Genomic DNA, 23954 nt, shown 5'->3' with positions numbered 1-23954 from the left:
TGAAATTTGAACACGCAGCCCAAACTTCAAATTTTCTGAACACGCAGCCCAGATTAGAGTAGTGAACACGCAGCCCACACTGATAGAAAGTTGAACACGTAGCCCAAACTTCAAATTTTCTGAACACGCAGCCCAGATTAAATAGTGAACACGCAGCCCACACTGATAGAAAGTTGAACACGCAGCCCAAACTTCAAATTTTCTGAACACGCAGCCGAGGTTAGAATTTGCATGTAGCTTATTTCACTTCATCGGCATACAGCCCATTTCATCTCATTGGCACACAGCCCATTCATCTCATTGGCACACAGCCCATTCATCTCATTGGCACACAGCCCATTCATTTCATTAGCACACAGCCCATTCATCTTATTGGCACACAGCCCATTCATTTCATTATTGACACATGCATTCATTCTGAATGCAGGTTGGTTCCCGCAGTGTGCGGGGGTATGGTTCCACCATCACGCGGGACTGGTACGCTGAGCTCCCGGAGGGTGTCTGAGACTTAGTAGATTTGGCAGGGTTCGGGCTCTTCTGCGTCGGGTTGTCACGTTGTCCTGCCAGGAGGACACTGATGGCAGCCTTGGTAGAGAGATGGTGGGACACCACCAACTCCTTTCATTTCTCTGCTACCGGGGACATGACCATGACGCCTCTAGACTTCGCTGTGTTGACTGGCTTAGACATAGGAGGTTGGTCCATCCCTTATGATGAGGATATGGGCGAGTGGGAGGCCGCTTGGATGTTTCTATTGGGGGCTCGCCCGCCTGTTGACAGGGTTTCTGGGAGAGTCCGATACACTTGGTTCTCTTCCCACTTTCGGCGGGCGGAGATGGTGCCTGAGACTCCCGAGGAGACAGAGCAGTATGCCCATGGTTTCCTTATGTTCCTCTTCGGGACTACCCTGTTCGCCGATAGAGGGAACACAGTCGGGCTATACCTGCTGAGCGCTCTGGTTGACCTATCACAGGTCCATCGATATGACTGGGGTGGCGCCGGCCTGGCTACCCTTTACTTTTATATGAGCGCGACCTCCCGCGAGCGGGGCGATTTACTTGGCGGCTACTGGAGAGCCTGGGAGGTACTTTTCTGTCCTCTTGATTTACGTTTCTGCTCTTCATTACTTGTACATTGCACTCACAGCGCACTTTTACAGTCTGTATTTTGCTCTCAGCATTTCGTACTTACATTCTGCACTGCTTTTCTCAGCTATGGGTCTATGTATACTTTCCATCATTAGCCCCAGAGTTGGAGGTGGCAGGGGTTCCCATGACCCCATACTCACTGGTGTTCGAGGGCCCGCACCGGCCGAGACCTCGAGAGACCCTCCTTTACCTGCGACAGTACTTTGACACTGTGCGACATTCAGAGGTACCTCAGAACTTTCAGTTCCTTTCATTTTCATCTTTGATTTGCTCTGCATATTCTCGATTTCTGATTGGTTTATGCATTTATCATCCGCAGATCACATGGCAGCCCTGGGTGTCCCTGGGTGATGGTCTCCGACTTCAGTATACCGGAGGGTCGGACATCTCCCAGTATAGGGTCCTGCTCGAAGGGCCGGTTGGCAGGGCATGGTTTCTGGGGGAACGCTTTCTGCGCCAGGTATGGGGGTATCTTTCTCAGGATCCTCCCGCAGTACCCCTAGTCAGTATGCGGACTGCTGACAGGCTCTCTTACTCGGAGGTAGTCGGCGCCATGCTGGGTAGTAATGTTTTATTATATATTGAGGAGGGGGACTACGCCACTTACCGTCACATATATTTGATGCCTCCATTGACGGGAGCTCGTATCCCGATGATGAGGCCTGCCGGTATGTCATCCTCGGGCCAGGCTCGGGCTCGGGCTACAGATGCCCCTTCTACTAGCAGGGCTGGTACATCCAGAGGTGGGAGTAGACCGGTTCCTCCGGTTCCGTCGACTTATCCTCATCTTGGATGGCTAGATATGCCGACTGAGTTGATGGCGTGGCAGTATGGGGCTATCTCTCCGACCCCGATCCCGCTAGAGCCTCCGATGCCCAGTGATCGATACGCCATTGATCCTGACTCACCGCTGGTATGCTCCACCGTTTTTCATTCATCATTCAGATGTTTAGACATTTTTGTTCACTGATGATTATGAGCTCATATTTGCAGCCACCGCGAGGGTACATGGAGGAGGTGGTTGGACTGGTGGCCACACTCGAGGGCATGGTCCTGCGTAGGGAGGCACAGTTGTCTGTCGCGGGCATTCAGGTACCCTTCAGTTTTCTGGCATTTATCATACTTCTGATGACATGCTGATTTCTACTACATCGATAGACTACTTGTGTAGAGCACATCTGACACACACCCCACTTGGACACTGCATTTACATGCACCCACTTCACGTAGCCTTTGCTTGTATCTGCATCTGATGTATATATTTGGACTGATGTATTTGAATTGAACTCTTTGTTTTCAGATGCCTTCATGGTCCGGTCAGCCGCAGGCCAGGCCACCCGGGCCTCCTTGGGGAGCTGGGCCATCCAGGCCTTTTCAGGGAATTGGGTCACCCGGGCCTTTTTAGGGGGCGGGGCCATCTCGGCCTTCCCGAGGAGCCGGGCCATCTAGGCCTTTTCGAGGAGCTCGAGGAGGGCCCGTCCGCAGACGCAGGGCTCACGTTGTAGAGGTGGAGCCTGATGAGGAGGAGGAGGATGCTGAGGAGGAAGAAGAGGCTACCGACCGTCAGTCAGAGACGTCTGCTGAGGAGGGGGGCTTCGGTTTTGGTTCGGGGAACAGAGGTGAGGCTAAGGGGGATCCTGAGGATGACAGCTCTGACCCAGATGATGATGATGGTGCAGAGGTTGTCCCGCAGAAGAAGATGAGGAGTGCTTCTCGTTCCCGTTCCCGAGGACTTTGATGCTGCTATTTCCTGCTTTATTTTTCTTTTTGCTAGTAGTTTGTAGCACTTTGCACATTGTTAGGCAATTTTATTTTTTGTAAAACTTGTACCTTTGTTTGTTGTAAAGCCATGATGGAATGAAATAGCTTTTGAAAAGATGTTTGTATTTTAAACTTTTAGCATTGTATCGCATCATTTTATTTTGCACAAGAATGAAATTGAATGGGAATGTGCATTGTGTAATCACCAAGTCAGGTAGTGAACCGACGCAACAAACTAAGCAACTCAACTTACTAAGATATAACAGAACCTTAGGAAGTTTACAACTCGATAAGCAAAATGCAACAACGTTGACAACGCAAATAAACAAGACTTTAACAAAGATTGTTTAAACAGAGAACAATGGCTCAAAAACACGAAACATGTCCGCTCGACAAACAACTCGATAAGCAAAACAACAACTCGATAATCAAAACAACAACTCGATAAACAGAGTGTACTTCTGACAATCTGGGCACCGGAACGCATCCGAAACGGAGGGAGATGAAGGCCTTTGACTCTCCCGTTGCATGGAAATGCTTGGAACTCTCCCTCGAATGGTAAAATAGGGCCAAGGGAATACACTGCAGCATTGCCGGCCACCTTTGGGAGCCGGCCGGCCATTTTTGTGGAGAGAGACAGCTGGCCGGCCATTTCTGAAAAAGTAAATGGCTGGCCAGCCAGAAAAGGTGGCCGGCCGGCCACTCAGTCCTGCAGCCACCTGGTTTTTGACATGTGTCCCCGTGAATAGTGTTTTTCCTTCTATAAAAGCCTCAACATCGGGAACATTCATTTCATCTTAGTTTTAGACAAAGATGGAGGCGTTTCTCGCAGAAAATATCACATCTTGGATCTCTTCTCTAAATGGCTCGGAAAAGCTGAATTTCCGGGGTTTCGGCTTGAATGCACTATTCACGCTGAGCCGTACTCCGCTACAGCTTCCTTTTCTCCATGCCGCGGCAAGGTTCTGGAACCCAGTAACGCATGTTTTTAGCTTTGGCGGCCAAGAGATGTGTCCCACTTTCGAAGATTTTCAAGTTTTGATGGAGTCTGAATGCTCTGAAGTGATCTTGCCCCAGCTCCGTTTTGGCCATGCTCAGGCTTTAGGGCGGATGTGTGGGCTTACGGCGCATGACGCTCGATCTCTGATCTGCAGTGGGGAACTGGACATCCTCGGTTTGATCCATCGTTTTTCCGACGCCGGTGACCGCAGCAACCATTATTGGCAGGGTTTCCGGCAACACGCCCTCTGCTTATGTTTGTTGTCTCACTTTCTGCTTTCCTCGGGCTTCGGCGGGGCTAGCATTCGCCTGATTGAAGTCGCCCAAGGTTTGAGAGAAGGAAAGAGCTGTATTGCCATGACCTTGGCCGAGACACTGATGGGCTTAGATTCTGTCTATCGCCGGGAGGCGACTAGGTTTGCCGGAAGTCCACTGCTGTTGCAGGTAATGTTTCCCACCCGACCTCACATATATATTTGCTCACATCACTCGACCCTCAGGCTCGATTTTTCTCACAAAACCCTTTTCCTCACTTTTTCTCTCATCGTACATCTCTCTATTCTTTATTCTCTCATTTTCCATCCCTCCCCTAGGTATGGTTAATGGACAAGTTGCAGGTTGTGGATTCTTGCCCGGCCTATTCAGCTCGAGGCTACTTCTTTCGGCAGCGTCTAGTCAATGCTCTTGACGAAAGGTGGTGGTTCGATTGGATGTGCAATTTGTCCGTAGACGGCATTGCTTGGCGTTGTCCTTGGCTCAACCTCCCGGCAATGAGCTATAGTATGTCTCGGCTGATTGGGATCCAATTGATTGGTCTAACCCACTGCGTATTCTATTTTCCGTTCCGGTTCCTGCGTCAGTTTGGTCATGATCAGACCTGCCCACCGGAGGGGATTGAGTACCCAGCCGCTTTCCCGATCCGGGGTGCACACCTTGCCCGATATGCCACAACATGGAGGACTAGAGAGCTCCTGGCCCCTGCTTCCACTTTCAGTTGCACTTTGTCCGATGAGTGCTTGGATTGGCTCAACGAGGAGGCACAGGTTGGGCCTAGCTTGGCATCAGATGCTTCGTCCAGCTCTGGGAGGGGTCACAGAGATACTTGATTCAACTATGCCCCAAATTTATTGCTTATTTAGCATTTTCAAGTTTTCGTTATGAATATACTAAAAAAGCAACCTCGATTGTAATGCAAGAGCAGGAGAACTCAGTTTTGAAATCAATGAAATTGAAAATTGTGGTACTGAAAATTTTCCGTTTTTTGTCCAAAAATGGTCTTAGTCGTAAAAAGATTGATTTGAACAAAGTCAACTTTTATTAAAACTTTTCAAAACTATTTTCGATGTGGATCAGAACTGGACACGCCGAAGATCTGTCACTGAGATGCACAACCCCAGATCCCTGCAACTGGAAAGTTGCCCCTAGTCTGAGTAACTTTGCACCGTCGTGGCAACGGAAAGTTGCCCCTAGTTTGAACAGCACTGTACCGGAGATCGCGATAAATGCTGATGGATAAAGATGACTGAGATGATCAAAATGGACAGAGTTGATCGGGGAAAAGTTTATGGCTGAACTTCGAGGTGAAGTTGCCTACGTATCCCAAAGATGGGAATCAAGCCTTACGTAGTTCAGGCTCAGGTTCACTCGAGTATTTTCACTCTCCTTTTGCGCTCTAACTTTTGCCAAGGCCGCCCTTTGCGGGTTTTCAACCTTGCAAGCTCAGTTTTTATATTTTCTAATTTTTTGTGCTCTGACTTTTGCCTAGGTCGCCCTTTCGGGTTTTCGGCCTAGCGAGCCTCTCAAGGATAGTATTTCTTCAACTTGTCCATATTGATCGGTTGTGAGAACTCCAAGCCATCTAGATCCATCAGAACCACAGCTCCACCTGACCAGATAGCTTTGATGATGTAAGGACCAGTCCAATTGGGTTTGAACTTGCCCCTTGGGTCGTGGATGGGAGCTCGGTTGTCTTTGAGCACCAAATCTTCTTCTTTCAGATTCCTGGACTTAACCTTCTTGTTGAAAGCCCGGGCAATTCTGCGTTGATAGCCTTGGATGTGGTACAGTGCTTTCAGTCTTCTTTCATCAAAGAGCATGAGTTCTTCGAATCTGCTTTGCTACCAATCTGCTTCGGCTATCTGGCATTCAGCCAATACTCGTAACGACGGAACCTCAATCTCGATGGGTAGAACAGCCTCCATTCCATAGACCAATGAATATGGAGTTGCTCCAGTAGAAGTTCTGATTGAAGTCCTGTAGCCCCACAGAGCAAATGGCAGCTTGTCTGGCCAATCCCGATAGGTTTCTACCATCTTCTGTAGTATATGCTTAATATTCTTGTTGGCGGCCTCAACCGCTCCGTTGGTCTGCGGCCGGTATGTAGATGACTTATGGAAAGCCACATTGTATTTCTCCAATAAGTCTACCACTTCTTTCTTGAAGTGGGAACCATTATCTGAAATTATCTCGTTTGGCACCCCGTAGCGACAGATGATGTTGTTTCTGATGAACTTTGCGACGTGCGACGCCTTCAACACCGCGTATGATTGGGCCTCGACCCACTTTGTAAAATAATCTATCGCTACTAGGATAAACTCATGCCCGTTTGACCCCTTCGGGGTAACAGCTCCGATCACATCAATTCCCCAGACTGAAAAAGGCCATGGCGAAGTCATGTTGTACAGTTTTGACGGCGGGATGTTCATGCGATTTGCGTGGATTTGACACTTGTGGCATCGCCGAACAAAGCTAATACAATCCTCCTCCATGGTTGACCAGTAGTAGCCCTGTCTGAGGATCTTTCTGGCCAGCATTACTCCATTCATGTGTGGTCCCCCCCATGGATGGCTTCCATCAGGCGTTTCGACTCTTCAGCTTCTACACAGAGCTTATGCATTCCCAGATGACCCCTTTTGTACAGCTTACCCCCGCAGATAATGAACTGAGCAGCCATTCTTCTGATGGCCCTCTTATCTTTGGCATTTGCCCCTAGTGGATATGTCTCCTTTTCCAAGAAGTTCCAGATGTCGTAATACCAGGGGTTGCCGTCTTGAACCTCATCTATGGCGAAAATCGACTCGTATGCTGGCGCAAACTTTTGATCAATAATGACTGGACGCATCCGGACTCCGGACGGGATGTCTATCATAGAAGATAGAGTTGTTAATGAATCTGCAAACCTATTGTTCTCTCTTACGAGGTGGGTGAAATTTAGCTTCTCAAACCGAGGAATTAGCAGATCCAAGGTTTGGTGGTAAATTATCATCCTTTCCTCCTTGACTTTCCAATCTCCTTTTGCTTGAGACACAACAAGGTTCGAGTCCCCAATGACGTCCAACCGTCTTGCCCCTAATTCCAAGGCTGCTTCCAGGCCAGCAATACATGCCTCATACTCTGCTTCATTGTTGGAAACTTTGAACCGGAGCTTGAATGCTAAAGGGATACGGGAATCATCAGGCGCTATCAGCAACACCCCTATCCCATACCCATACTGGTTTGACGCTCCGTCAAAGTACATCGTCCAAGTTTCATCTTCGACGTGCAGAATGGCTTCATCTGGGAATAGATACTCAACCGCTTCATCCCCCTCAACCGGGTGGTCGGCAAGGAACTCCGCTACTGCTCTCCCTTTTACTGACTTGCGCGTTACATACTTCAAATCAAATTCGGAGAGCAACAGCAGCCAACGAGCTAGCCTACCCGTAAGTGCTGGTTTCTCGAAAAGATATTTGATGGGATCCAAACGCGAAACCAACATTACAGAGTGGGCTAACAGGTAGTGTCGCAGCTTCCTGGTTGCCCATACCAAGGCCAAACAAGCCTTCTCCAGCGGTGTATAGTGGGTTTCGTAATCCAGCATCTTTTTGCTCAGATAGTATATAGCCCTTTCCACTTTGTCTTCTGACTCCTGCGCGAGCATGCAGCCCATGGTAGTCTCAGTTACCGAAAGGTACAATATCAACGGTCTCCCCGGCTCTGGTGGTGACAACACGGGTGGGTTCTGTAGATACTCTTTGATCTGCTCAAAAGTTGCTTGACATCGGCCGTCCCATTGGAATTTCTTTCCTTTCTTCAGGAGACCAAAAAGTGGTTCACAAGTCAAGGTTAATTTAGAAATAAACCGTCTTATGAATTGCACTTTACCCAGAAAGCCTCGCACCTCCTTTTCAGTCCTTGGTGGTGGCATTTCTAAGATGGCCTTGATTTTGGAAGGGTCGACCTCGATGCCCCTTTGTGTAATCAGAAACCCTAGCATCTTCCCTGCTGTAACACCAAACGTGCATTTCTGGGGATTCAGTCGCAGCCGAAACTCTTTGATCCTTTGAAAGAATTTTTGTAAGGCGGTGTAGTGGCCCTCTCTATCTTTGGACTTGACAATCATGTCGTCCACATACACCTCGACCTCTTTATGGATCATATCATGCAATATTGTAGTTGCTGCCCGTTGATACGTAGCTCCAGCATTTTTCAACCCGAATGGCATCACTCTATAACAATATGTCCCCCACGGGGTAGTGAACGCAGTCTTCTCCCGGTCTTCGGGTGCCATTACTATCTGATTATAGCCTGAGAAACCATCCATAAACGAAAGCAAGGCGTGTCCTGCCGTGAAATCCACCAATTCATCGATGTGTGGCAAGGGAAAGTCGTCCTTCGGACTGGCCCTGTTCAAATCTCTGAAGTCTACACAGACCCGAATTCTGCCGTCCTTCTTTGGCACCGGAACAATGTTGGCCAACCAAGTTGGGTATTCAGATACCAGCAGGAACCCTGCGTCAATTTGCTTGGTGACCTCTTCCTTAATTTTGAGAGCCCAGTCCGGGCGAATCCTTCTGAGTTTCTGTTTGACAGGGCGGGCCTCGGGGTCAAAAGGGATCCGGTGCTGTACAATCTCAGGATCGATTCCAGGCATGTCTTCGTAGGACCACGCGAAAACATCTTTGAAATCTTTTAATAAAGCGACTAAGCGCTCGCGCTCCTCTGAAGACAACGTGGACCCGATCTGGACCAGCCGCGGGTCCTTCTCAGTACCAACATTCACAGTAGTGATTTCATCCATTAAAGGTTTAACAAATCTTTCCTGCTCTTGATCAATTAATCGTTGCAAAACTGGGGGAATTTCTCCCTCGTTGTTTTCATCAAAATTTTGAAAATCCTGATTTAAGCAATAAATCAAAGGCACAGAAAAATACTCAGAAACCACATCCACATCATTCTCATTAAATATTTCCAAGCCGTCAGATTCCTCTGTTACAACAGACTCAAAAGAAAATGAAAATGACGACCTAGACAGGACTGTGGCATCCGGGTTATCACCCCCAGGAATACCGGACTCAGACTCAGTCGAGCTGGAATCTGATTCCGACGCATAAGATTCGGTAGAATCAGATTCCGGCTCACTACCTGACCTGGAGCTGCTAGATAAAAAGCCTTCTTCATATTGCCAGATGAGAGAAGGTGCGATAGATGCATCCAAGATCGGCGCTAGAAAGCCCGCAGCAATTTCATCTCCAATCACAGAAACCGAAGTGTTATCCCCCAAGCACTCTTGGCCGATCGGAGGATCTGATAGTAGACTCGCCAGTGCTACCCTCATTTCAAGCTCTGTGCCCTCAGGATCCACTGCTTCACATTGTTCAACCTCAGTTGGTGGGTCTGTCTGCGCTTCGGCAACGTCATCCCCAGATAATTGTATGTCGAAGAAGATTTCAAAACCAGGCACGCGCGTCCCCTCCGCGTTTAGCCATGGCTCCGGGAAGCCGCAGAACGGAAAATCTTCCCCCTCCCGGACGAAGCGTCCGTTTAGGGTACCCCAGATGGGCCTATGCATTAACTCAAATGGCTTCCCGGCCTTCTTTGCCCTGGCCCTTCCGGCCATTTCTTTTCCTTTCCTCACCCAATCCTCCTTGGTGGGCAGATAACCCAGTCCAAAGGCGTGAGGGTTGTGTGGCACTTCGGCCAACACTGAGACGCCCTTCCGGCCGCTTCTCCCTAATCCCATCCCGGGGGTATGTTTTAGCTTGTTCATGAGGTAGATAGATTGTGCACTAACATACATGCCCTCATTCACAGCCATGACATTCTGCACCACTTGAGCCTCGGCCAAAGTGAACCCCGATAAAAACACATCCTCCGTGCCGTGCTCAATCTCCAAGACAGGTGTGGACACTTTCGGTGGCGGATGGATTGATGAATTCCCAAAAACGATCGCTACCCCTTTCCCGTGAGGGTACTTTAGCATTTGATGTAGAGTGGAAGAGACTGCTTTGACCTGGTGCAACCACGGTCGCCCCAAAAGTAGGTTAAAGGTTGCGGGAACGTCCAAGATATGAAATTCGATGCTGTGTTGTCCTGGACCAACCTTGGTTTGAATTTTAACAGTCCCCATCACTTCTCTGCTGGTATTATCGTATGCTCTGATCACTTGGGTAGTTGGGACGAAGTCCGCGGGTTTTAACCCGATCGCATATGTCGTTCTGGTTGGGCAGACATTAATCGCAGACCCAGTATCAACAAGTACCACCGGTATCCACTTATCTCTACATTCCACAGAAATATAGAGAGGTTTGTTATGACTTGTGCCCTCAGGCGGTAGCTCCTTGTCCGAAAAGGTTAATGCTGGGGAACCTCCTCCCGGAAAAACCAGCCCAACCAGCTGTTCAGGCGTGGTGTCTATGGAGAGTTTGGACTTGTCCATAGCAGATAGGACAGCTTCTCTATGTACTCGTGATGCCATTAGCAGTCCCCAGATGGAGATGTCTGCTTGTATCTTTTTTAACTGTTTCAACACAGCTTCATCTTCAATCTGCTTCTCCTTCTGTTTCTCCGCTTCTCTATCCTTCCCGGATGCCTCGGGTTGGTCCAGGTGTGGGGGTTGAAGTACCGCCCACTTCTTGTCATATGGTCAACCTCATCGAGGTACCAAGTGTCATCCGGTTGATTATTCCCCCAGTCTTCATCCGTGTGGGCAAGACATAAGTCATCGTCTTCCCACCACATTCCATCGGCAGCCAACAGACACCTGTCTGGCTCCGGTTTAGTTGTACTTGCAGTATTCCCTGTCAACATGCTCGCAGCATTCTCTATCTTCGTGCACACAACACTTTCAGTCCCCTCAGGGCCTTTAGCTTTCCTAATTCTCTCAGCCTCCTCAAACTTTTCTCGTTCCAGCTGCATCAGTACAGCTGTTTGTTCGACAATTCCCGTATCCATAATGCCCATGTCTCGAGCGGAATTCTTAGCACCGGCGCTCTCCGGCGATACAGCTTGACTTTCGGCCATTCCGGCCACAACTGATACTTCTGCCCCTGCCGGGCTCTGTTCTGGTTAGGCTTCCCCCACTGCATCTGGTTGATCCTCGAGCCATCCAGTGGCCTCCGCTGATCCCTCATAATCGTACCAGTTGATTGACGTATCCTCCAGTTCTTGGTCATCGAAAAATTACAAGTTGGCAAAGTCCTCCTTTACGGCTGTCAGATCATCTGTCCATAGCCCAGATCCATCCCCCCCGGATCATGCATAGCTCTCCTGTCTCTGGCAATTCTATACCTAGCCCAATTCGGCTCGTTGATAGGATGTACTTGCTTGGATCATAGGCTCCCCCAGCAAAATTCTGTCCAGTCCCAGATTCAACAATCTCATTCTCTCCCAAAATCTGCCCTGCCCTATCTTCGACGGTCACCACCATCGGTTCTGGTTGGGTTTTAGAGATGTCCACCATGCACAAGAAGTCAGTGCAATCGGGAAGGAGCACCTCCGGCTTGGGTAGGTGGGTGGGTGTAATATAGATGCTAGGATCGTAAGATGCGACCCTAGTCTGGATAAAATTAATTCTTTTGGGAGGGGGAGGTTGGTTATGTGGTGGGAGAGGGTTGGTTGTGACATTGGGTTTATCAGGAGGCGCGATCACCTGTTTGTCAATAAGATCTTGGATCTCATGACGCAATCTGTAACAACGGTCGGTATCGTGACCGTGTTGTTGGTGATATGCGCAGTACTTTGACGGGTCATAAGAGGGGGGGAGTGGATTTGGTAATGGCTTTGGCTCTAGAAGTTTCAAATGATTTTTCCTGATCAATATTCCCAGAACCTTGGTCAGGGGCATATATAGTGGGGTAAAGGTTCTTTGGCCTCGCGGTTGGAATCTGTTGGTTTGTGTGTTGCTTCCGGACACGCCGGAGAAGGGTGTGGCAGTCATAGGCCTTGGAGGGGGAGGGGGAGTGGTGGTGACCATACTAACTTCCGAGGCTCTCGTATTTGCAGCGCCACTCGGGCCCGCATTGTTGTTACGGTTGAAGGTCCTCCTCGGTTGTTCCCTGTCGTGGTCAAACAGACCTTGTTTCATTGCGTCTTCGATTTGCACCCCCATCTCATGTAAATCTGCGAAAGTAGGGAAGGGGACTACAATCATTCTCTGCATCAACTTTGGGTGGAGATTGCCCACAATCATCCGGATTTGATCTTTGTCAGTGGGCCTTAAAGTCATCATTGACGCTTTTGCCCTCCATCGGATCACAAAGTCCGAGAAAGTTTCCTTGGGCTCTTGCCTTGTCGTTTCGAGATCACGGGTTGTGATCTCGATCTGAGTGTTGTATGAATATTGCGCGACAAAGGCCTCAGCCATTTCATCCCAATTCTTCTTCACTTCATCTTGTAACTTTGCGTACCAATGGGAGGCCACACCCGACAGGGTTCGGCCGAATAATGAAAGCTTCTGTGGTCGTGTTAGGCCCATTGGCCGCAAGATGTCTGCAAACAGTCGAATATGGACCATGGGGTCGCCGGTCCCGTCAAAGCGGTCGATTTGTGGCATTTTGAACCTATCGGGGAGTGTTACGGCCTCCTTGGTATATCCATCTTCGATATCCGGCATAGCCTTGACCCCTTGGGATTTCTTGAAGAGTTTCTCCAGTTTGCTCAATTTCAGAGCTGTATGATCAACCTCGACCTCGAATGGAGAGTCCGGGTGATTGGGTGTATGGACCTTGGACAGTTGTGGTGGAAGCGGGAGCGGAGCTGGCCCCGTTGGAAGATTTGTGTCCTCTTGCAGATTTTGGATAGTCGGCACAGTATTCTGGGTGTTTGGAGGAGCGTTCTGAACAACAGGTGTCTGCTTAGGTAATGGAGCCCCTGCCGGAGGAGGAATTTGGTGTGAAGCAGATGCTGTATTCTGTTGTTGCAGTCTGGTAATCAGCTCAGCTTGCTGGGTCATAATCTCGGATTGTTGCTTGGCGAGTTCATCCCGGCGAACGGCATCTTGCTGCATGGCCCGCATGGTTTCCTGCATTTGGCGCATCATCTCCTCAACTCCTGTTGGTGCCGTCATACTGTTTTGATCTATCTGAACTACCGGCAGATCTGTCTCAATGGGGATCTCAATCCAACTGTCCACTGATGGGGGAAACCACTGTTCTGGTGCTCTCTGTTCAGATACACTGCGCTTTTTCTGCTTCCTTCTGGTAACAGGGGGTAGAGAATGGAACACTGGCTGTCCGTCGATTAGATCCTCAGATCGATGGAGTCGACGACCTCGTGTCCAAAGTGCTTGGGGAATGCCTGTCGGGTTGGAAGCAATTGTGCTAGAACTGACCTAGCAAAAGATAAATAAAGCGAAAAGGAAATAAATAAACAGATAAACGGACAGCATAACAGCTTAAAATAAAATGCATGACACACAGCCGGGCATAATCAACACATAGTCAATAAGCTGAATAACACACTGTCCTCAAACACTGATTATTATCCCTGTATCACTATCCCCTAAAACAGAATCTGATATCCGCAGATAACTAATTCTCAAATACTGGCTGATGCCCGCAGGCCTGATACCCATAATACTGAACTGATGCCCGCAGGCCTGATGCTGACAATACTGAACTGATGCCCGCAGGCTTGATACTCAAACTCATATACTAATCTGATGCCCGCAGGCTTGATACTGTCAATACTGAACTGATGCCCGCAGGCTTGATACTCAAACTCATATATTAATCTGATGCCCGCAGGCCTGATACTGTCAATACTGAACTGATGCCCGCAGGCTTGATACTCAAACTCATATACTGATACATACATTCCTGTAGAGACGCACTCTAAAGCACATAACAGATAAGTGAGGGCCAAAACACCCCTATGTTGGGGTAGGGTTTCCCTGTCCTATTTTGTTAGGAGCTAGGGCTTCACTATGCACGCAGCGGTTTCAAACAACCTATAAACGGGTAAGCAACCTGTCCTAGTTTGGAATGGTCACTATGGATCCGAATATGCACTAGGTCGAATGGTCAAAGAGGGTGCCCCGGTAAAACCAGGGTTTGTGTTCCCATACTGGCAGAGCCCACAACCGGTCAGCCTTATGGTCATGCCTTGACAAGACAAGCCTCCGGCAAACCGTTCAGGAATAGCAGATGGCAAACACGGTGTCCTAGGCGCACCAATGCAAATGCAATGCAAAGAATCACACATGTGTAGTAAAAAAAGATATCACGAGTTCGAGTCAAGTTCTCTAAATCCCCAGCAGAGTCGCCAGAAACTGTAACAAGCCCGCGGGGGACCTCGCCACAGCTCGGACTCGACTTTCGTTAGTCACGGTTCTAAGTCTGAACCAAAGAGTCCAAATCCGGCAAATCGTTTTTGAGAAAACAGATTTTTTTGAAAGAAGTGCCAAACATGGTGTGACACCCCTGTTCCGTAGTATGTTAATTGGTCCTTAACATGATGTGATTATGTATCTTGATATGATTTTGTATTCCACTATGTGAAAATATGTGGTTTGAAATTTTATCTGTTCATCGTAGGAATATCTGTTTGAGTAGTCTGCTTTGGAAATTTAATTGAGGGCCTTATCGGCCACGGAACCCGAAATTGATTACGCCATTGTGGTTGGCATAATTTTTAGGGCCTACGGTGAAATTTAATTGAAATTTGATTCTGGTCAATTTAAACTGATTAAATTGATAAATTAAGTACCCCATTATTTTATATTAAAATATTTGTTAGTGGGGCTTGTTGTATATTTGTATTGCACTCTCCTTTAGCTCTTTTAAAACTCAAAATCTGAGTTAGACAATTGAGAGTGAGAGAGAGGCCGGCCATGGAGAGAAAAAGGGAGAGATTTGTGTAATTTGGGCTCAAGACTTGGGAATTTGAAGATCTAGCTCAAGATTTGGCTAGAGCTTGAGTGTTGAAGCTCTTAGGTAAGTGATTTCATGAACTCTTACTTGTAATTTGTAAGTTCAAGGGTTGTTTGTGATCAAGAACATGTAATGAGTTGATTTTTGTTGAGATTGAAGTCTTAGAACTCATGCATGTAAGAAATTACTTTGAATTTGCATGTTTGAGCTTGAAACACATGATTCATGTGGAGTTTTGGTTAAAGCTCATGTTGTAGTCACCATTTGTACCATCTAAGTTGAGAATGATGAGCATCTCCCACATGCATGTACAAATCATGGGAGTATAAGTCTTGAATGTTTGAATTTGAGCATGTTGATGATGGGTTTGAGATAATTTGGGACATGCATGTAGATAATTCATGTAATTGAGCTTCCCAATGTTGTAATCTTGCATTAGTAGCATGTTAGCATGTGTAAATGTGTAATTTGAACCATTGCATGCAAGAAATGTAGATGGAAAACTGATTTGGAGCTCAAGAACACGATCTGGGAAACCCAGATTTTTGAGGTCCGCTCGAGCGGGGTAATGGCCGCTCGAGCGGGACACTTCACGCTCGAGCGTGGATTTTTGTAGACAGACCTTCAGCTCGAGCGCTCTATTCCACGCTCGAGCGCATCTTTCGTGCAACCAGTACTTTTGCAGGCCTTAAGGGTCCGCTCGAGCGGAGAAGCTTACGCTCGAGCGGGGACCCTGTTTCCTGGAATTTTGTTCATGCATTCTGTGATTCGTTTTCCGTTCTCTTTCACTTGTAAGCACTCTTAGGCATGTGTTAAGCATTGTAAATGAGTTAATGAGATAAGAACAAAGCCTAAAGAGGAATATGTGAATTAAAGAGCGGATTGAACTGTTAGTGACCCTTTTGTATTCATGAAATGTGTAGGGTCAAGCTCCAGGGCGCATCCACAAGCCGATCACTGTGAGTAATATCAATATTTGAAAACTTGTCAATGTCCAATTGTTATTCCCCTATAAATATTATGAGTTGTTAATTGGGATTGTGGACAAAAGACTGACAAGAATAAATGAATGAGTGGGCCAAAGGCCGTTTTGACATGAATGAGTGGGCCAAAGGCCGTTTTGACATGAAAGAGTGGGCCGAAGGCCGTTTTGACATGAATGAGTGGGCCAAAGGCCGTTTTGACATGAAAGAGTGGGCCGAAGGCCGTTTTGACATGAATGAGTGGGCCAAAGGCCGTTTTGACATGAAAGAGTGGGCCGAAGGCCGTTTGACATGAATGAATGGAAACCCGGATGGGCCAAAGGCCAGAATGTTTGGAACTACAGTTACTTGACTTGCATTTCGTATAGTTATATATATTTTGCTGTTAAACAGAAGTATGAATTGGGCCCAAGGCCGTTTGGAGCATGTTGTTCTACATATTGTTATGTAACTGTTATATTTGATATTATTCACTGGGCTATCGCTCACGCTCATTCATGTATTCGTAGGTGAGCCAAGGGAAGTCCAAACCCAGCCCCAGTGAAGTCTGCTAGAAACAACAGGAGTTTTGGGAGAGTTAGTCGTGTGCCTCGCGCATGAGACCATCCTTGCCCTTTTACTATGTACCTATGTTTTGTCTTGTTGGCAAGGACCTAGTGCATGTCTGTATATAGTCTGTTATAGGTTGACTCGTTTTGGACGATCCTGTCTGTAATGAATTTGGTGAAGCCGTACTCTTGATGTGAGTTATTAACGTATCTGAGTATGGTTTGTTTGATGTGCATATAAGCACGGCTCTATGGACAAAGTTTTTAATTTTGCTTCCGTTTGGCCCCCATTAACTCTGTTAAAATACGTTTAGAACAGTCTGAGGCCGTAGGTAATCTCATGATTACTGGCCGGTTACGTCCTTAACCCACGGGGGCGGGTTAGGGTCGTGACACATGGACTACTTTGCCAGATACAGAGTCGCCACCTAAATATTTTATTTTGGGAAATTTAGGAAACCCTGACTCGGTGCCAAAAGGCCACGTGTCCGTCATCACCAAAGTTGCCTCGGCTCGGGAACTTGGGTACGATTGGGGAAGGTCACTTCGTGAGCACCCCCGCTCGCCCGGTCATAGACCGGCCTCTACTAACCATGATATCAATTTTTGAAAACATTGTGAGTTCTTATTCTGGTTTATTAGCCTAGGTTACTATGTGATACGCACAGCATACAAATATAGACCGGGTCGCCTGAATTGGAACGAAACATTTCATGCTTGTTTTTGAAAATGGTTTGCTACCCGCAGGTAGGCTTTAAAACATTTGATGATTTATTCCAATTTAAGTAACCCAACCTTCATCCACAGGCATTCAGGCAGTTATATCAGATAAGCACATAGCCTCATGGTAAGCATGCTATTCATGGCAGTCGCTCACACGCATGCAAGGATGCTAAAGCATAAAGCTTACCGAGTACTCCAAGCCAAAATAGAAATTCATTAGAAATCATGCATGATCCTAATTATACAGAAATGCCTAATGCAACACATGGAAAGATGCAACTATAGCAGGCTCGGCTATTCTAAACATGGCATATGGAATGCTACAGCTAACATGCATTCAACTTAGAATTGAAATACAAATGCAGTTAGTATGATGCGCCGAGCCCGGTGCATGCAAAACTGATGAATGAATGCAAACATGCTGTCATACTGTATGCTAATTTAAATATGCCCTAATCTAACCATCATAAGCGGATAAATAAAAGGGAGAAAGACGTGGGGTTGGAAGACATACATCACACTCACGCACACTTATTACAGTTGTGCCCTCACTCAGAGGGTCCAAATAAATATACAGTCCCAAATAAAAGAATATTACAGTCCAAATATTACAGAATCCGAATTAATTAACAAATTAACTAAGAAAATAAATAAAACTGGCATGCAAGCTAGGGACTGCCTTGCTTCTGATGGATGATGCATGTCCGGGTTGTCTTGCGCGGAAATCCACCGGAATGCCCCAATTAGCCTCTGTTTACACCTGTTATTCTTGAAAAGCGTGCTAAGTCCCGAAAAGTTGCTGATTCCTGATTTTGCTGCAACAGAGAGCAGGAAAGGGGCATAGCAATGTATTTTCACAGATATATGCATGTCTCGATCCTCGTGCCACCAATCATGCATACCGAGGCATGATGGCCGAGGAGTCGAAATGCACAACTCAATATAGGATGAATGCACATGAAACTACAGCTAAAACCTAACTCCATCATGGATAATCTGGAGTGTCGGTGACTGGGAAATTGAGACACGTTCCGTCACTCGAAGTACGAAACGCACCTCGTTTCCCGTGCCCGGACTAACTCCTATCCCGAACACAATGCAATATGTATGATATGCATGAAATGCAACTAAGATATAATCCTAACATACACAATGCTACGGAATGACATGCCTCGAAATGCATGCATGCAGGCACGCAAACCGAGAAAAAGGCAGAATGCAATCTAAGATACAACCTAGTATGCACAATGCTATGAAAATGATATGCCTCGAAATGCGTGCACGCAGGCACGTAAACTGAGAAAATGACAGAATGTGATGTAAATGACATGGAAATGTGATATGGGCTTATACCAACATGAGTGAGCCTTAGCCACACTCACATAGGATGCCGGCGGCTGAAAAAAAAGGTGCCTCGAAATGCGTGCACACGGGCACGCAAACCGAGGCGATGAAAAAATGCGATGCAATGGCATGGAAACATGATATGGGCTTATACCAACATGAGTGAGCCTCAGCCACACTCACATAGGATGCCGACGGATAAAAAATGAGGTGCCTCGAAATGCGTGCACACGGGCACGCAAATCGAAGCAATGACAAAATGCGATGCAATGGCATGAAAACATGATATGGGCTTATACCAACATGAGTGAGCCTCAGCCACACTCACATAGGATGCCGACGGATAAAAAAATGAGGTGTCTCGAAATGCGTGCACACGGGCACGCAAACCGAGGCAATGGCAAAATGCGATGCGATGCAATGGCATGAAAATGGCATGCAATCATTCTAATGGAATCTTAGCACTAAAATATGGGGGAAAACAGTCCCGAAATGAGGCGAAATGATACCAAATGCATGGAATTGTCCCGAAATGCGAATTTAGGCACCCGAAATGGCCTATAGCTATGCCAAACATGCACAATATGGACATGCAATGCAAGGACAGAAGCTAGACAGTCCCAAAAAAGGCATTTTCACAGTTATAAACATGGCCAAACAGCAAGCATAGGTAGGGCAAAAATGGCATGCAAGAATAGGGGCCAAGAGAGGGGTAATGAAGCCAGTGGTATAAGTAAAATCCAAACTGAAAAATTTCCTTCTACAACATTGAAGAGGGACAAAAAATATGAATATTTACAGTATATGGAAAACCTCAAATCAGTATACAAACATGATAGAAATGTGATGCAAAATGAGGTTCAAAAGTGGCTATAACATGAGGTATGCAAAATATTCACCAAACATCCAAAGACCCTTAATAAAACATGTAGAATGGGCCAAAATAGGACTATTTCCAGAACTGTAAAATGGCCAAAAACAAAAGCATGATAGGCTAACTAAACATGCAAGAATGGGGAATAAAAGAGAGATATAACATGAAGTGGCATATGGAGGTCCCAAACCATGAAAGGACCTAAATGAAACATGAAGAATGGACCAAAATAAGCACTTTTTCAGAACTGTAAAATGGCCAAAAACAAAAGCATGGTAGGCTGCCATTGCATGCAAGAATGGGGAATAAAAGAGGAGTATAAAGGTAAGTACAACATGGAAGTCCCAAATGGTGTTGAGCCCTTCTTCAATGTTGAAGAGGGGCTCAAAATAAGCCTAATATCAGTTTAAAACATGCTCGAAAACAGATTGCTCATGGGCCAAAAATAGCATGCAAGATTATGACATATAAGAGGATCAATGAAACAAGTGCATCATGGAGGGCTCAAACAGGGTTGAGCCCTTAATGAAAAGTGAAAATGAGCTCAAAAGAGGGCCCCTTTCAGTTAGGGCCGGAGCTTGAAACAAAAAGCATATGGGGCTTACAAATGGATCAAGAAAAAGGGTCAAAAGAGGAGAAGTGTTACTTACCCTTGAAGATCAAAGCTTTTGTTGCTTCTTGGATCAATTTGCAGCTCCTTTAGCCTTTGAGAAGCCTTCCTTGTTGCTGGAAATGAAGTGGTGATGGTAGAGCTTGGTGGTGTAGAAGAAATGGTGCTTAAGGACTTAGGAATTTTCAAGGAAATGAGAGGGATAAAGATGGCTTTGTGTGTGGAAGCTTGAAGAGCAATTTTTCTAACCCCTACAAGTGAAGCCACCAGCTGGTTATAAGGGCCAAAAAGGGGGTGTAAAGGTGGGGGAAAAGGAGAGCAACTTTCCCCCACAAAATATCCCCCGGATATTGATATTTTCTAGGGGATAAAGCTCCACAGCTGTAAAGTGCACAGTGCAAGGAGCTCGGCCGGCCTGTTACTTTTGCTCCAGGTGGCCGGCCGGCCACACCCCCTAGCCGGCCGGCTAGGGGTCAAAAGGGTCAATCAGATTTAGTGGCCGGCCACCAACTGATGGTGTCCTCCTATCTGTGTACAACACAACCCTGTGGTTAAAAGTCCAAGAAAGTGGGTCCAAGGGGTTCAACATTAGCTCGGAAAGAGGGGTTCAAAAGGGTCAGGTGGGATTACTGGCCGGCCACCAACTTTTAGGGTCCTCCCATGTGTGTACATCACAAATATGTGGTTCAAAGTTCGAGAATATGGGCCCAAGGTGTTCAACATTAGCCCGGAAGGAGGGGGTCAAAAGGGTCAAGTAACATTAATGGCCAGCCACCAACTTTTAGTGTCCTCCCATGTGTGTACATCACAAATATGTGGTTCAAAGTTCGAGAATGTGGGCCCAAGGTGTTCAACATTAGCCCGGAAGTGCGAAAAACGGGCGCCGGAGGGCCTCGGAGGATGTATAACTGGTTGCTGCAACAATTGTTGGCCTCCCACCCTTCAGTGACCTCCCCGGTGATAAAACAGAGGTACCTGCCAAAAATGAACGAAAACCGTTGCAAAACGAAAGTTCGGGGGCCAAAACGCGCAGTTCGAGGTCCCGAAAATGGGCTGTTAAGCACCGAAAGTGGCATTCGGCCACGAAGTGGGTTTCTCAGACCCCAGTGTCCCTCAAAAGGGAGAAAATAAGATGTATGCCAAAATTAGAACAAACGGAGGTGGTTAGGCGGTCCCGAACCGAGGCACACGGCCAACGGTCCCGAAAAACCGGAAACCGGAAACCGGAAACCGGACTCCGAAATGGGAAAAATGGCCTACGGCCACAAAATGTAGCCTGCGGACATTGAGAGATGGTCTACTGGACCCCTCCCTCCCCTCAGGAAAAGAAACAGAGAAAATCGAGTCTGGTTCGCAAACCGAGACAAGGCACAGAAGAGGGTTCGGAAGTCCAGAGGCAGGGCTCACGGCCGTGACTCTGAAACTTCTGAACGAGCACATTATGCAACATCACCAAGCGCTCAATCAGTGACATCTGAGTCTTAAGGTCGGTCAAAAATGGGGTGTCTACAACCCGCAATGCCACTGGTGCTCCTGGGTTATCTGGTGTACAGAAGATGACTGTAGCACTTCGGATCCTGCTAGGGCTGAGCAAGGAATCCGTGAAATCCGTAATCCGATCCAGTCCAGTCCAATCCGATAGGTTTGGATTAGTTTTTTGAATCCGCGGTTCGGTTCCGAATTGAAGACTTAAAAATCCGTAGTACACGGATTGGTTCCGGATTGAACCCCACAGTTCCGGATTGGAACCGATCCGGATCGGAACCGATCCGGATCGTATACAAATAGTATATATTTTTATTATATATCCTCCCCCATAGTATCTTCTCTTATTCTATATAAAATCTAAACTCAAACCTAAAACCGTATAACATCTTCTTTTATTACTTTTGTTTGTTAGTTTTTAATTTTAATTTGTAATGGTCTAAATATTTATGGTGAAACTAGTTTTCTTATGATTGTTTAAATTCTAGAACAGTATGTCACTATTATAGAAATATATGTTGCTATTATGGAACTAATATAGCGCTATGTTTATATTTTTATGAAATTAAAGTGTTATATATATTTTTTTGTTATTTAATTATGTGAATCCGTGGTCCTAAACCGATCCAATCCGTATTTAAATAGATTGGTTCGGATTGGTTCCATAATTTAAACGGATTGGATTGGTTCTAATTTTTCAAGAACCGTAGATAACGGATTGGTCCTGGTTTTACCCCAATCCGGTCCAATCCGGACCATGCTCACCTCTAGATCCTGCAATACGACGTGCCTGTTAATGCTGTAGACAAGTACATTAGAATTGGCGAAAGTACTGCAATTGCCGCCTTGAATTTTACCAGATCAATTGTTGCTACCTATTACTTAAGATCCCCAAATGAAGTAGATGTTGCCAAATTATTGCAAGAAGGAGAGCAACGCAGGTTTCCTGGAATGTTGGGTAGTTTGGATTATATGCACTGGCGTTGGGGTAAATGTCCAATTGCCCAAGCCGGTGCTTACACTGGACACTACCACAAATCAGCAGTTGTATTCGAGGTAGTTGCCTCCTATGACTTGTGGATTTGGCATACCTTCTTTGGCATGCTTGGCTCTCTAAATGATATTACTGTTCTTGATAGGTCGCCTTTATTTGCTGAATTAACTAGAGGATGTGCCCCTGCTGCCAACTATACCATCAATAATCACACGTACACCATGGGGTATTATCTTGTTGATGGTATCTATCATTGTTGGGCAATGATTGTGAAAACAATATCTCAATCTCAAGGCGCAAAGAGACAACTATTTGTGAGGACGCAAGAGGCATGTCGGAAGGATGTTGAAAGGGCATTTCGATGCTCCAAGCACGATTTAATATTGTCAGAGTTCCAACTAAAGGTTGAAGTGATGAGGATATGTACTACATCATGAAGACGTGTATTATTTTGCACAATATGATCATTGAAGACGAGCGTAATATTCCAGAAAATGAACGCAGTGTAGCACAACTTGAGACTGATACCAGTAATACCCGTTGTCAAGCGTCACGAGATCCGAATGAGGAGTTCAATTTATGTTGAATCGGCAAAGGATTAGATCTACTGAAGCCCATAATGCAATTCGTAATGATTTAATTGAACACTAGTGGTTCCGAGCTGGAGAGTTAGATTAAGTTTGTATTTTATCTTTTTAATGACAGTTAATGTCATTTAATGTCAGTTAATGTCTTATTATTATAATAAAACTATCTTCATTTAATGTCAGTAATATATTTTAGGGAATGGGGTACCTGCTGTGCGCTATGCACTGCAGGATTTGCAATGCTCTTAAACGACACCGCATTGGTGCATTTTCTTGTAACCATTCACAGCTATTGTCCTTCTAATGGGCAAGCTTTATTGCTTAAATTTTTTTTTTTTTCTTTTGTTTGTTTTAGTTATAAAACTTATTAAAAAAAAAAATACTTTCTTAGATCAAAATGATAGAATCAATTTGACTTTTTAAAGAGATTTTGTAATTTCATTTTATGATGTGTGATTGTTGGTTCAAATTTAATAGAGATTGACAAACTTTGTGATATCTCATTTCTTCCGTTTGGGAAGTTGGTTGGCTTTTTGGCTTTTTGGTTTTTTTGGCTATTTTAGCCTGGGTTTAAAAGCTTAGTTTGGGAAGGGCTTTTTGACTTTTTGGCTTTTTTGAGTTTTTTTGTGAGATAAGAATGTAATGATTTTGGGTTGGATGTGATGTTTTGTTTGTTATGGCTAAAATAGCCTATTTTGTTTTTTGTGGCTAAAATAGCCAAAAAAAAGCCTGTAAACTCACTTGCCAAACATAACAACTAAGTTCTACT

General features: G+C 46.1%; 2 protein-coding genes across 2 annotated transcripts in view; both read left to right on the top strand.

Annotated features, from left to right (window-relative positions):
- LOC114259457 (squalene monooxygenase SE1) overlaps positions 1–23954 on the top strand; it is a 284070-nt gene that overhangs the window by 252423 nt on the left and 7693 nt on the right. The window lies entirely within an intron of this gene.
- LOC114321123 (protein MAINTENANCE OF MERISTEMS-like) lies at positions 548–23035 on the top strand. The gene is made up of 4 exons (XM_082902717.1): positions 548–1084; positions 1213–1374; positions 1468–1708; positions 22410–23035. The coding sequence occupies exons 1-4, from the start codon at positions 578–580 to the stop codon at positions 23033–23035; spliced, it is 1536 nt and encodes a 511-aa protein (XP_082758843.1). The 5' UTR covers positions 548–577.

Source organism: Camellia sinensis, chromosome 13, assembly GCF_055761805.1.
Source record: "Camellia sinensis isolate YWXY chromosome 13, ASM5576180v1, whole genome shotgun sequence".
NCBI classification, from domain to species: Eukaryota; Viridiplantae; Streptophyta; class Magnoliopsida; order Ericales; family Theaceae; genus Camellia; species Camellia sinensis.
This window is presented reverse-complemented; position numbering and strand designations above follow the sequence as displayed.

Bases quoted from the DNA above. Each gene is read 5' to 3' on its own strand.
- LOC114321123 (XM_082902717.1), top strand. From the start codon at position 578: ATGGCAGCCTTGGTAGAGAGATGGTGGGACACCACCAACTCCTTTCAT. The intron at 1,375-1,467 runs GTACCTCAGAAC...TATCATCCGCAG, and splicing joins ACACTGTGCGACATTCAGAG to ATCACATGGCAGCCCTGGGT. The intron at 1,709-22,409 runs GTAGTAATGTTT...TTAATGCTGTAG, and splicing joins GGTAGTCGGCGCCATGCTGG to ACAAGTACATTAGAATTGGC.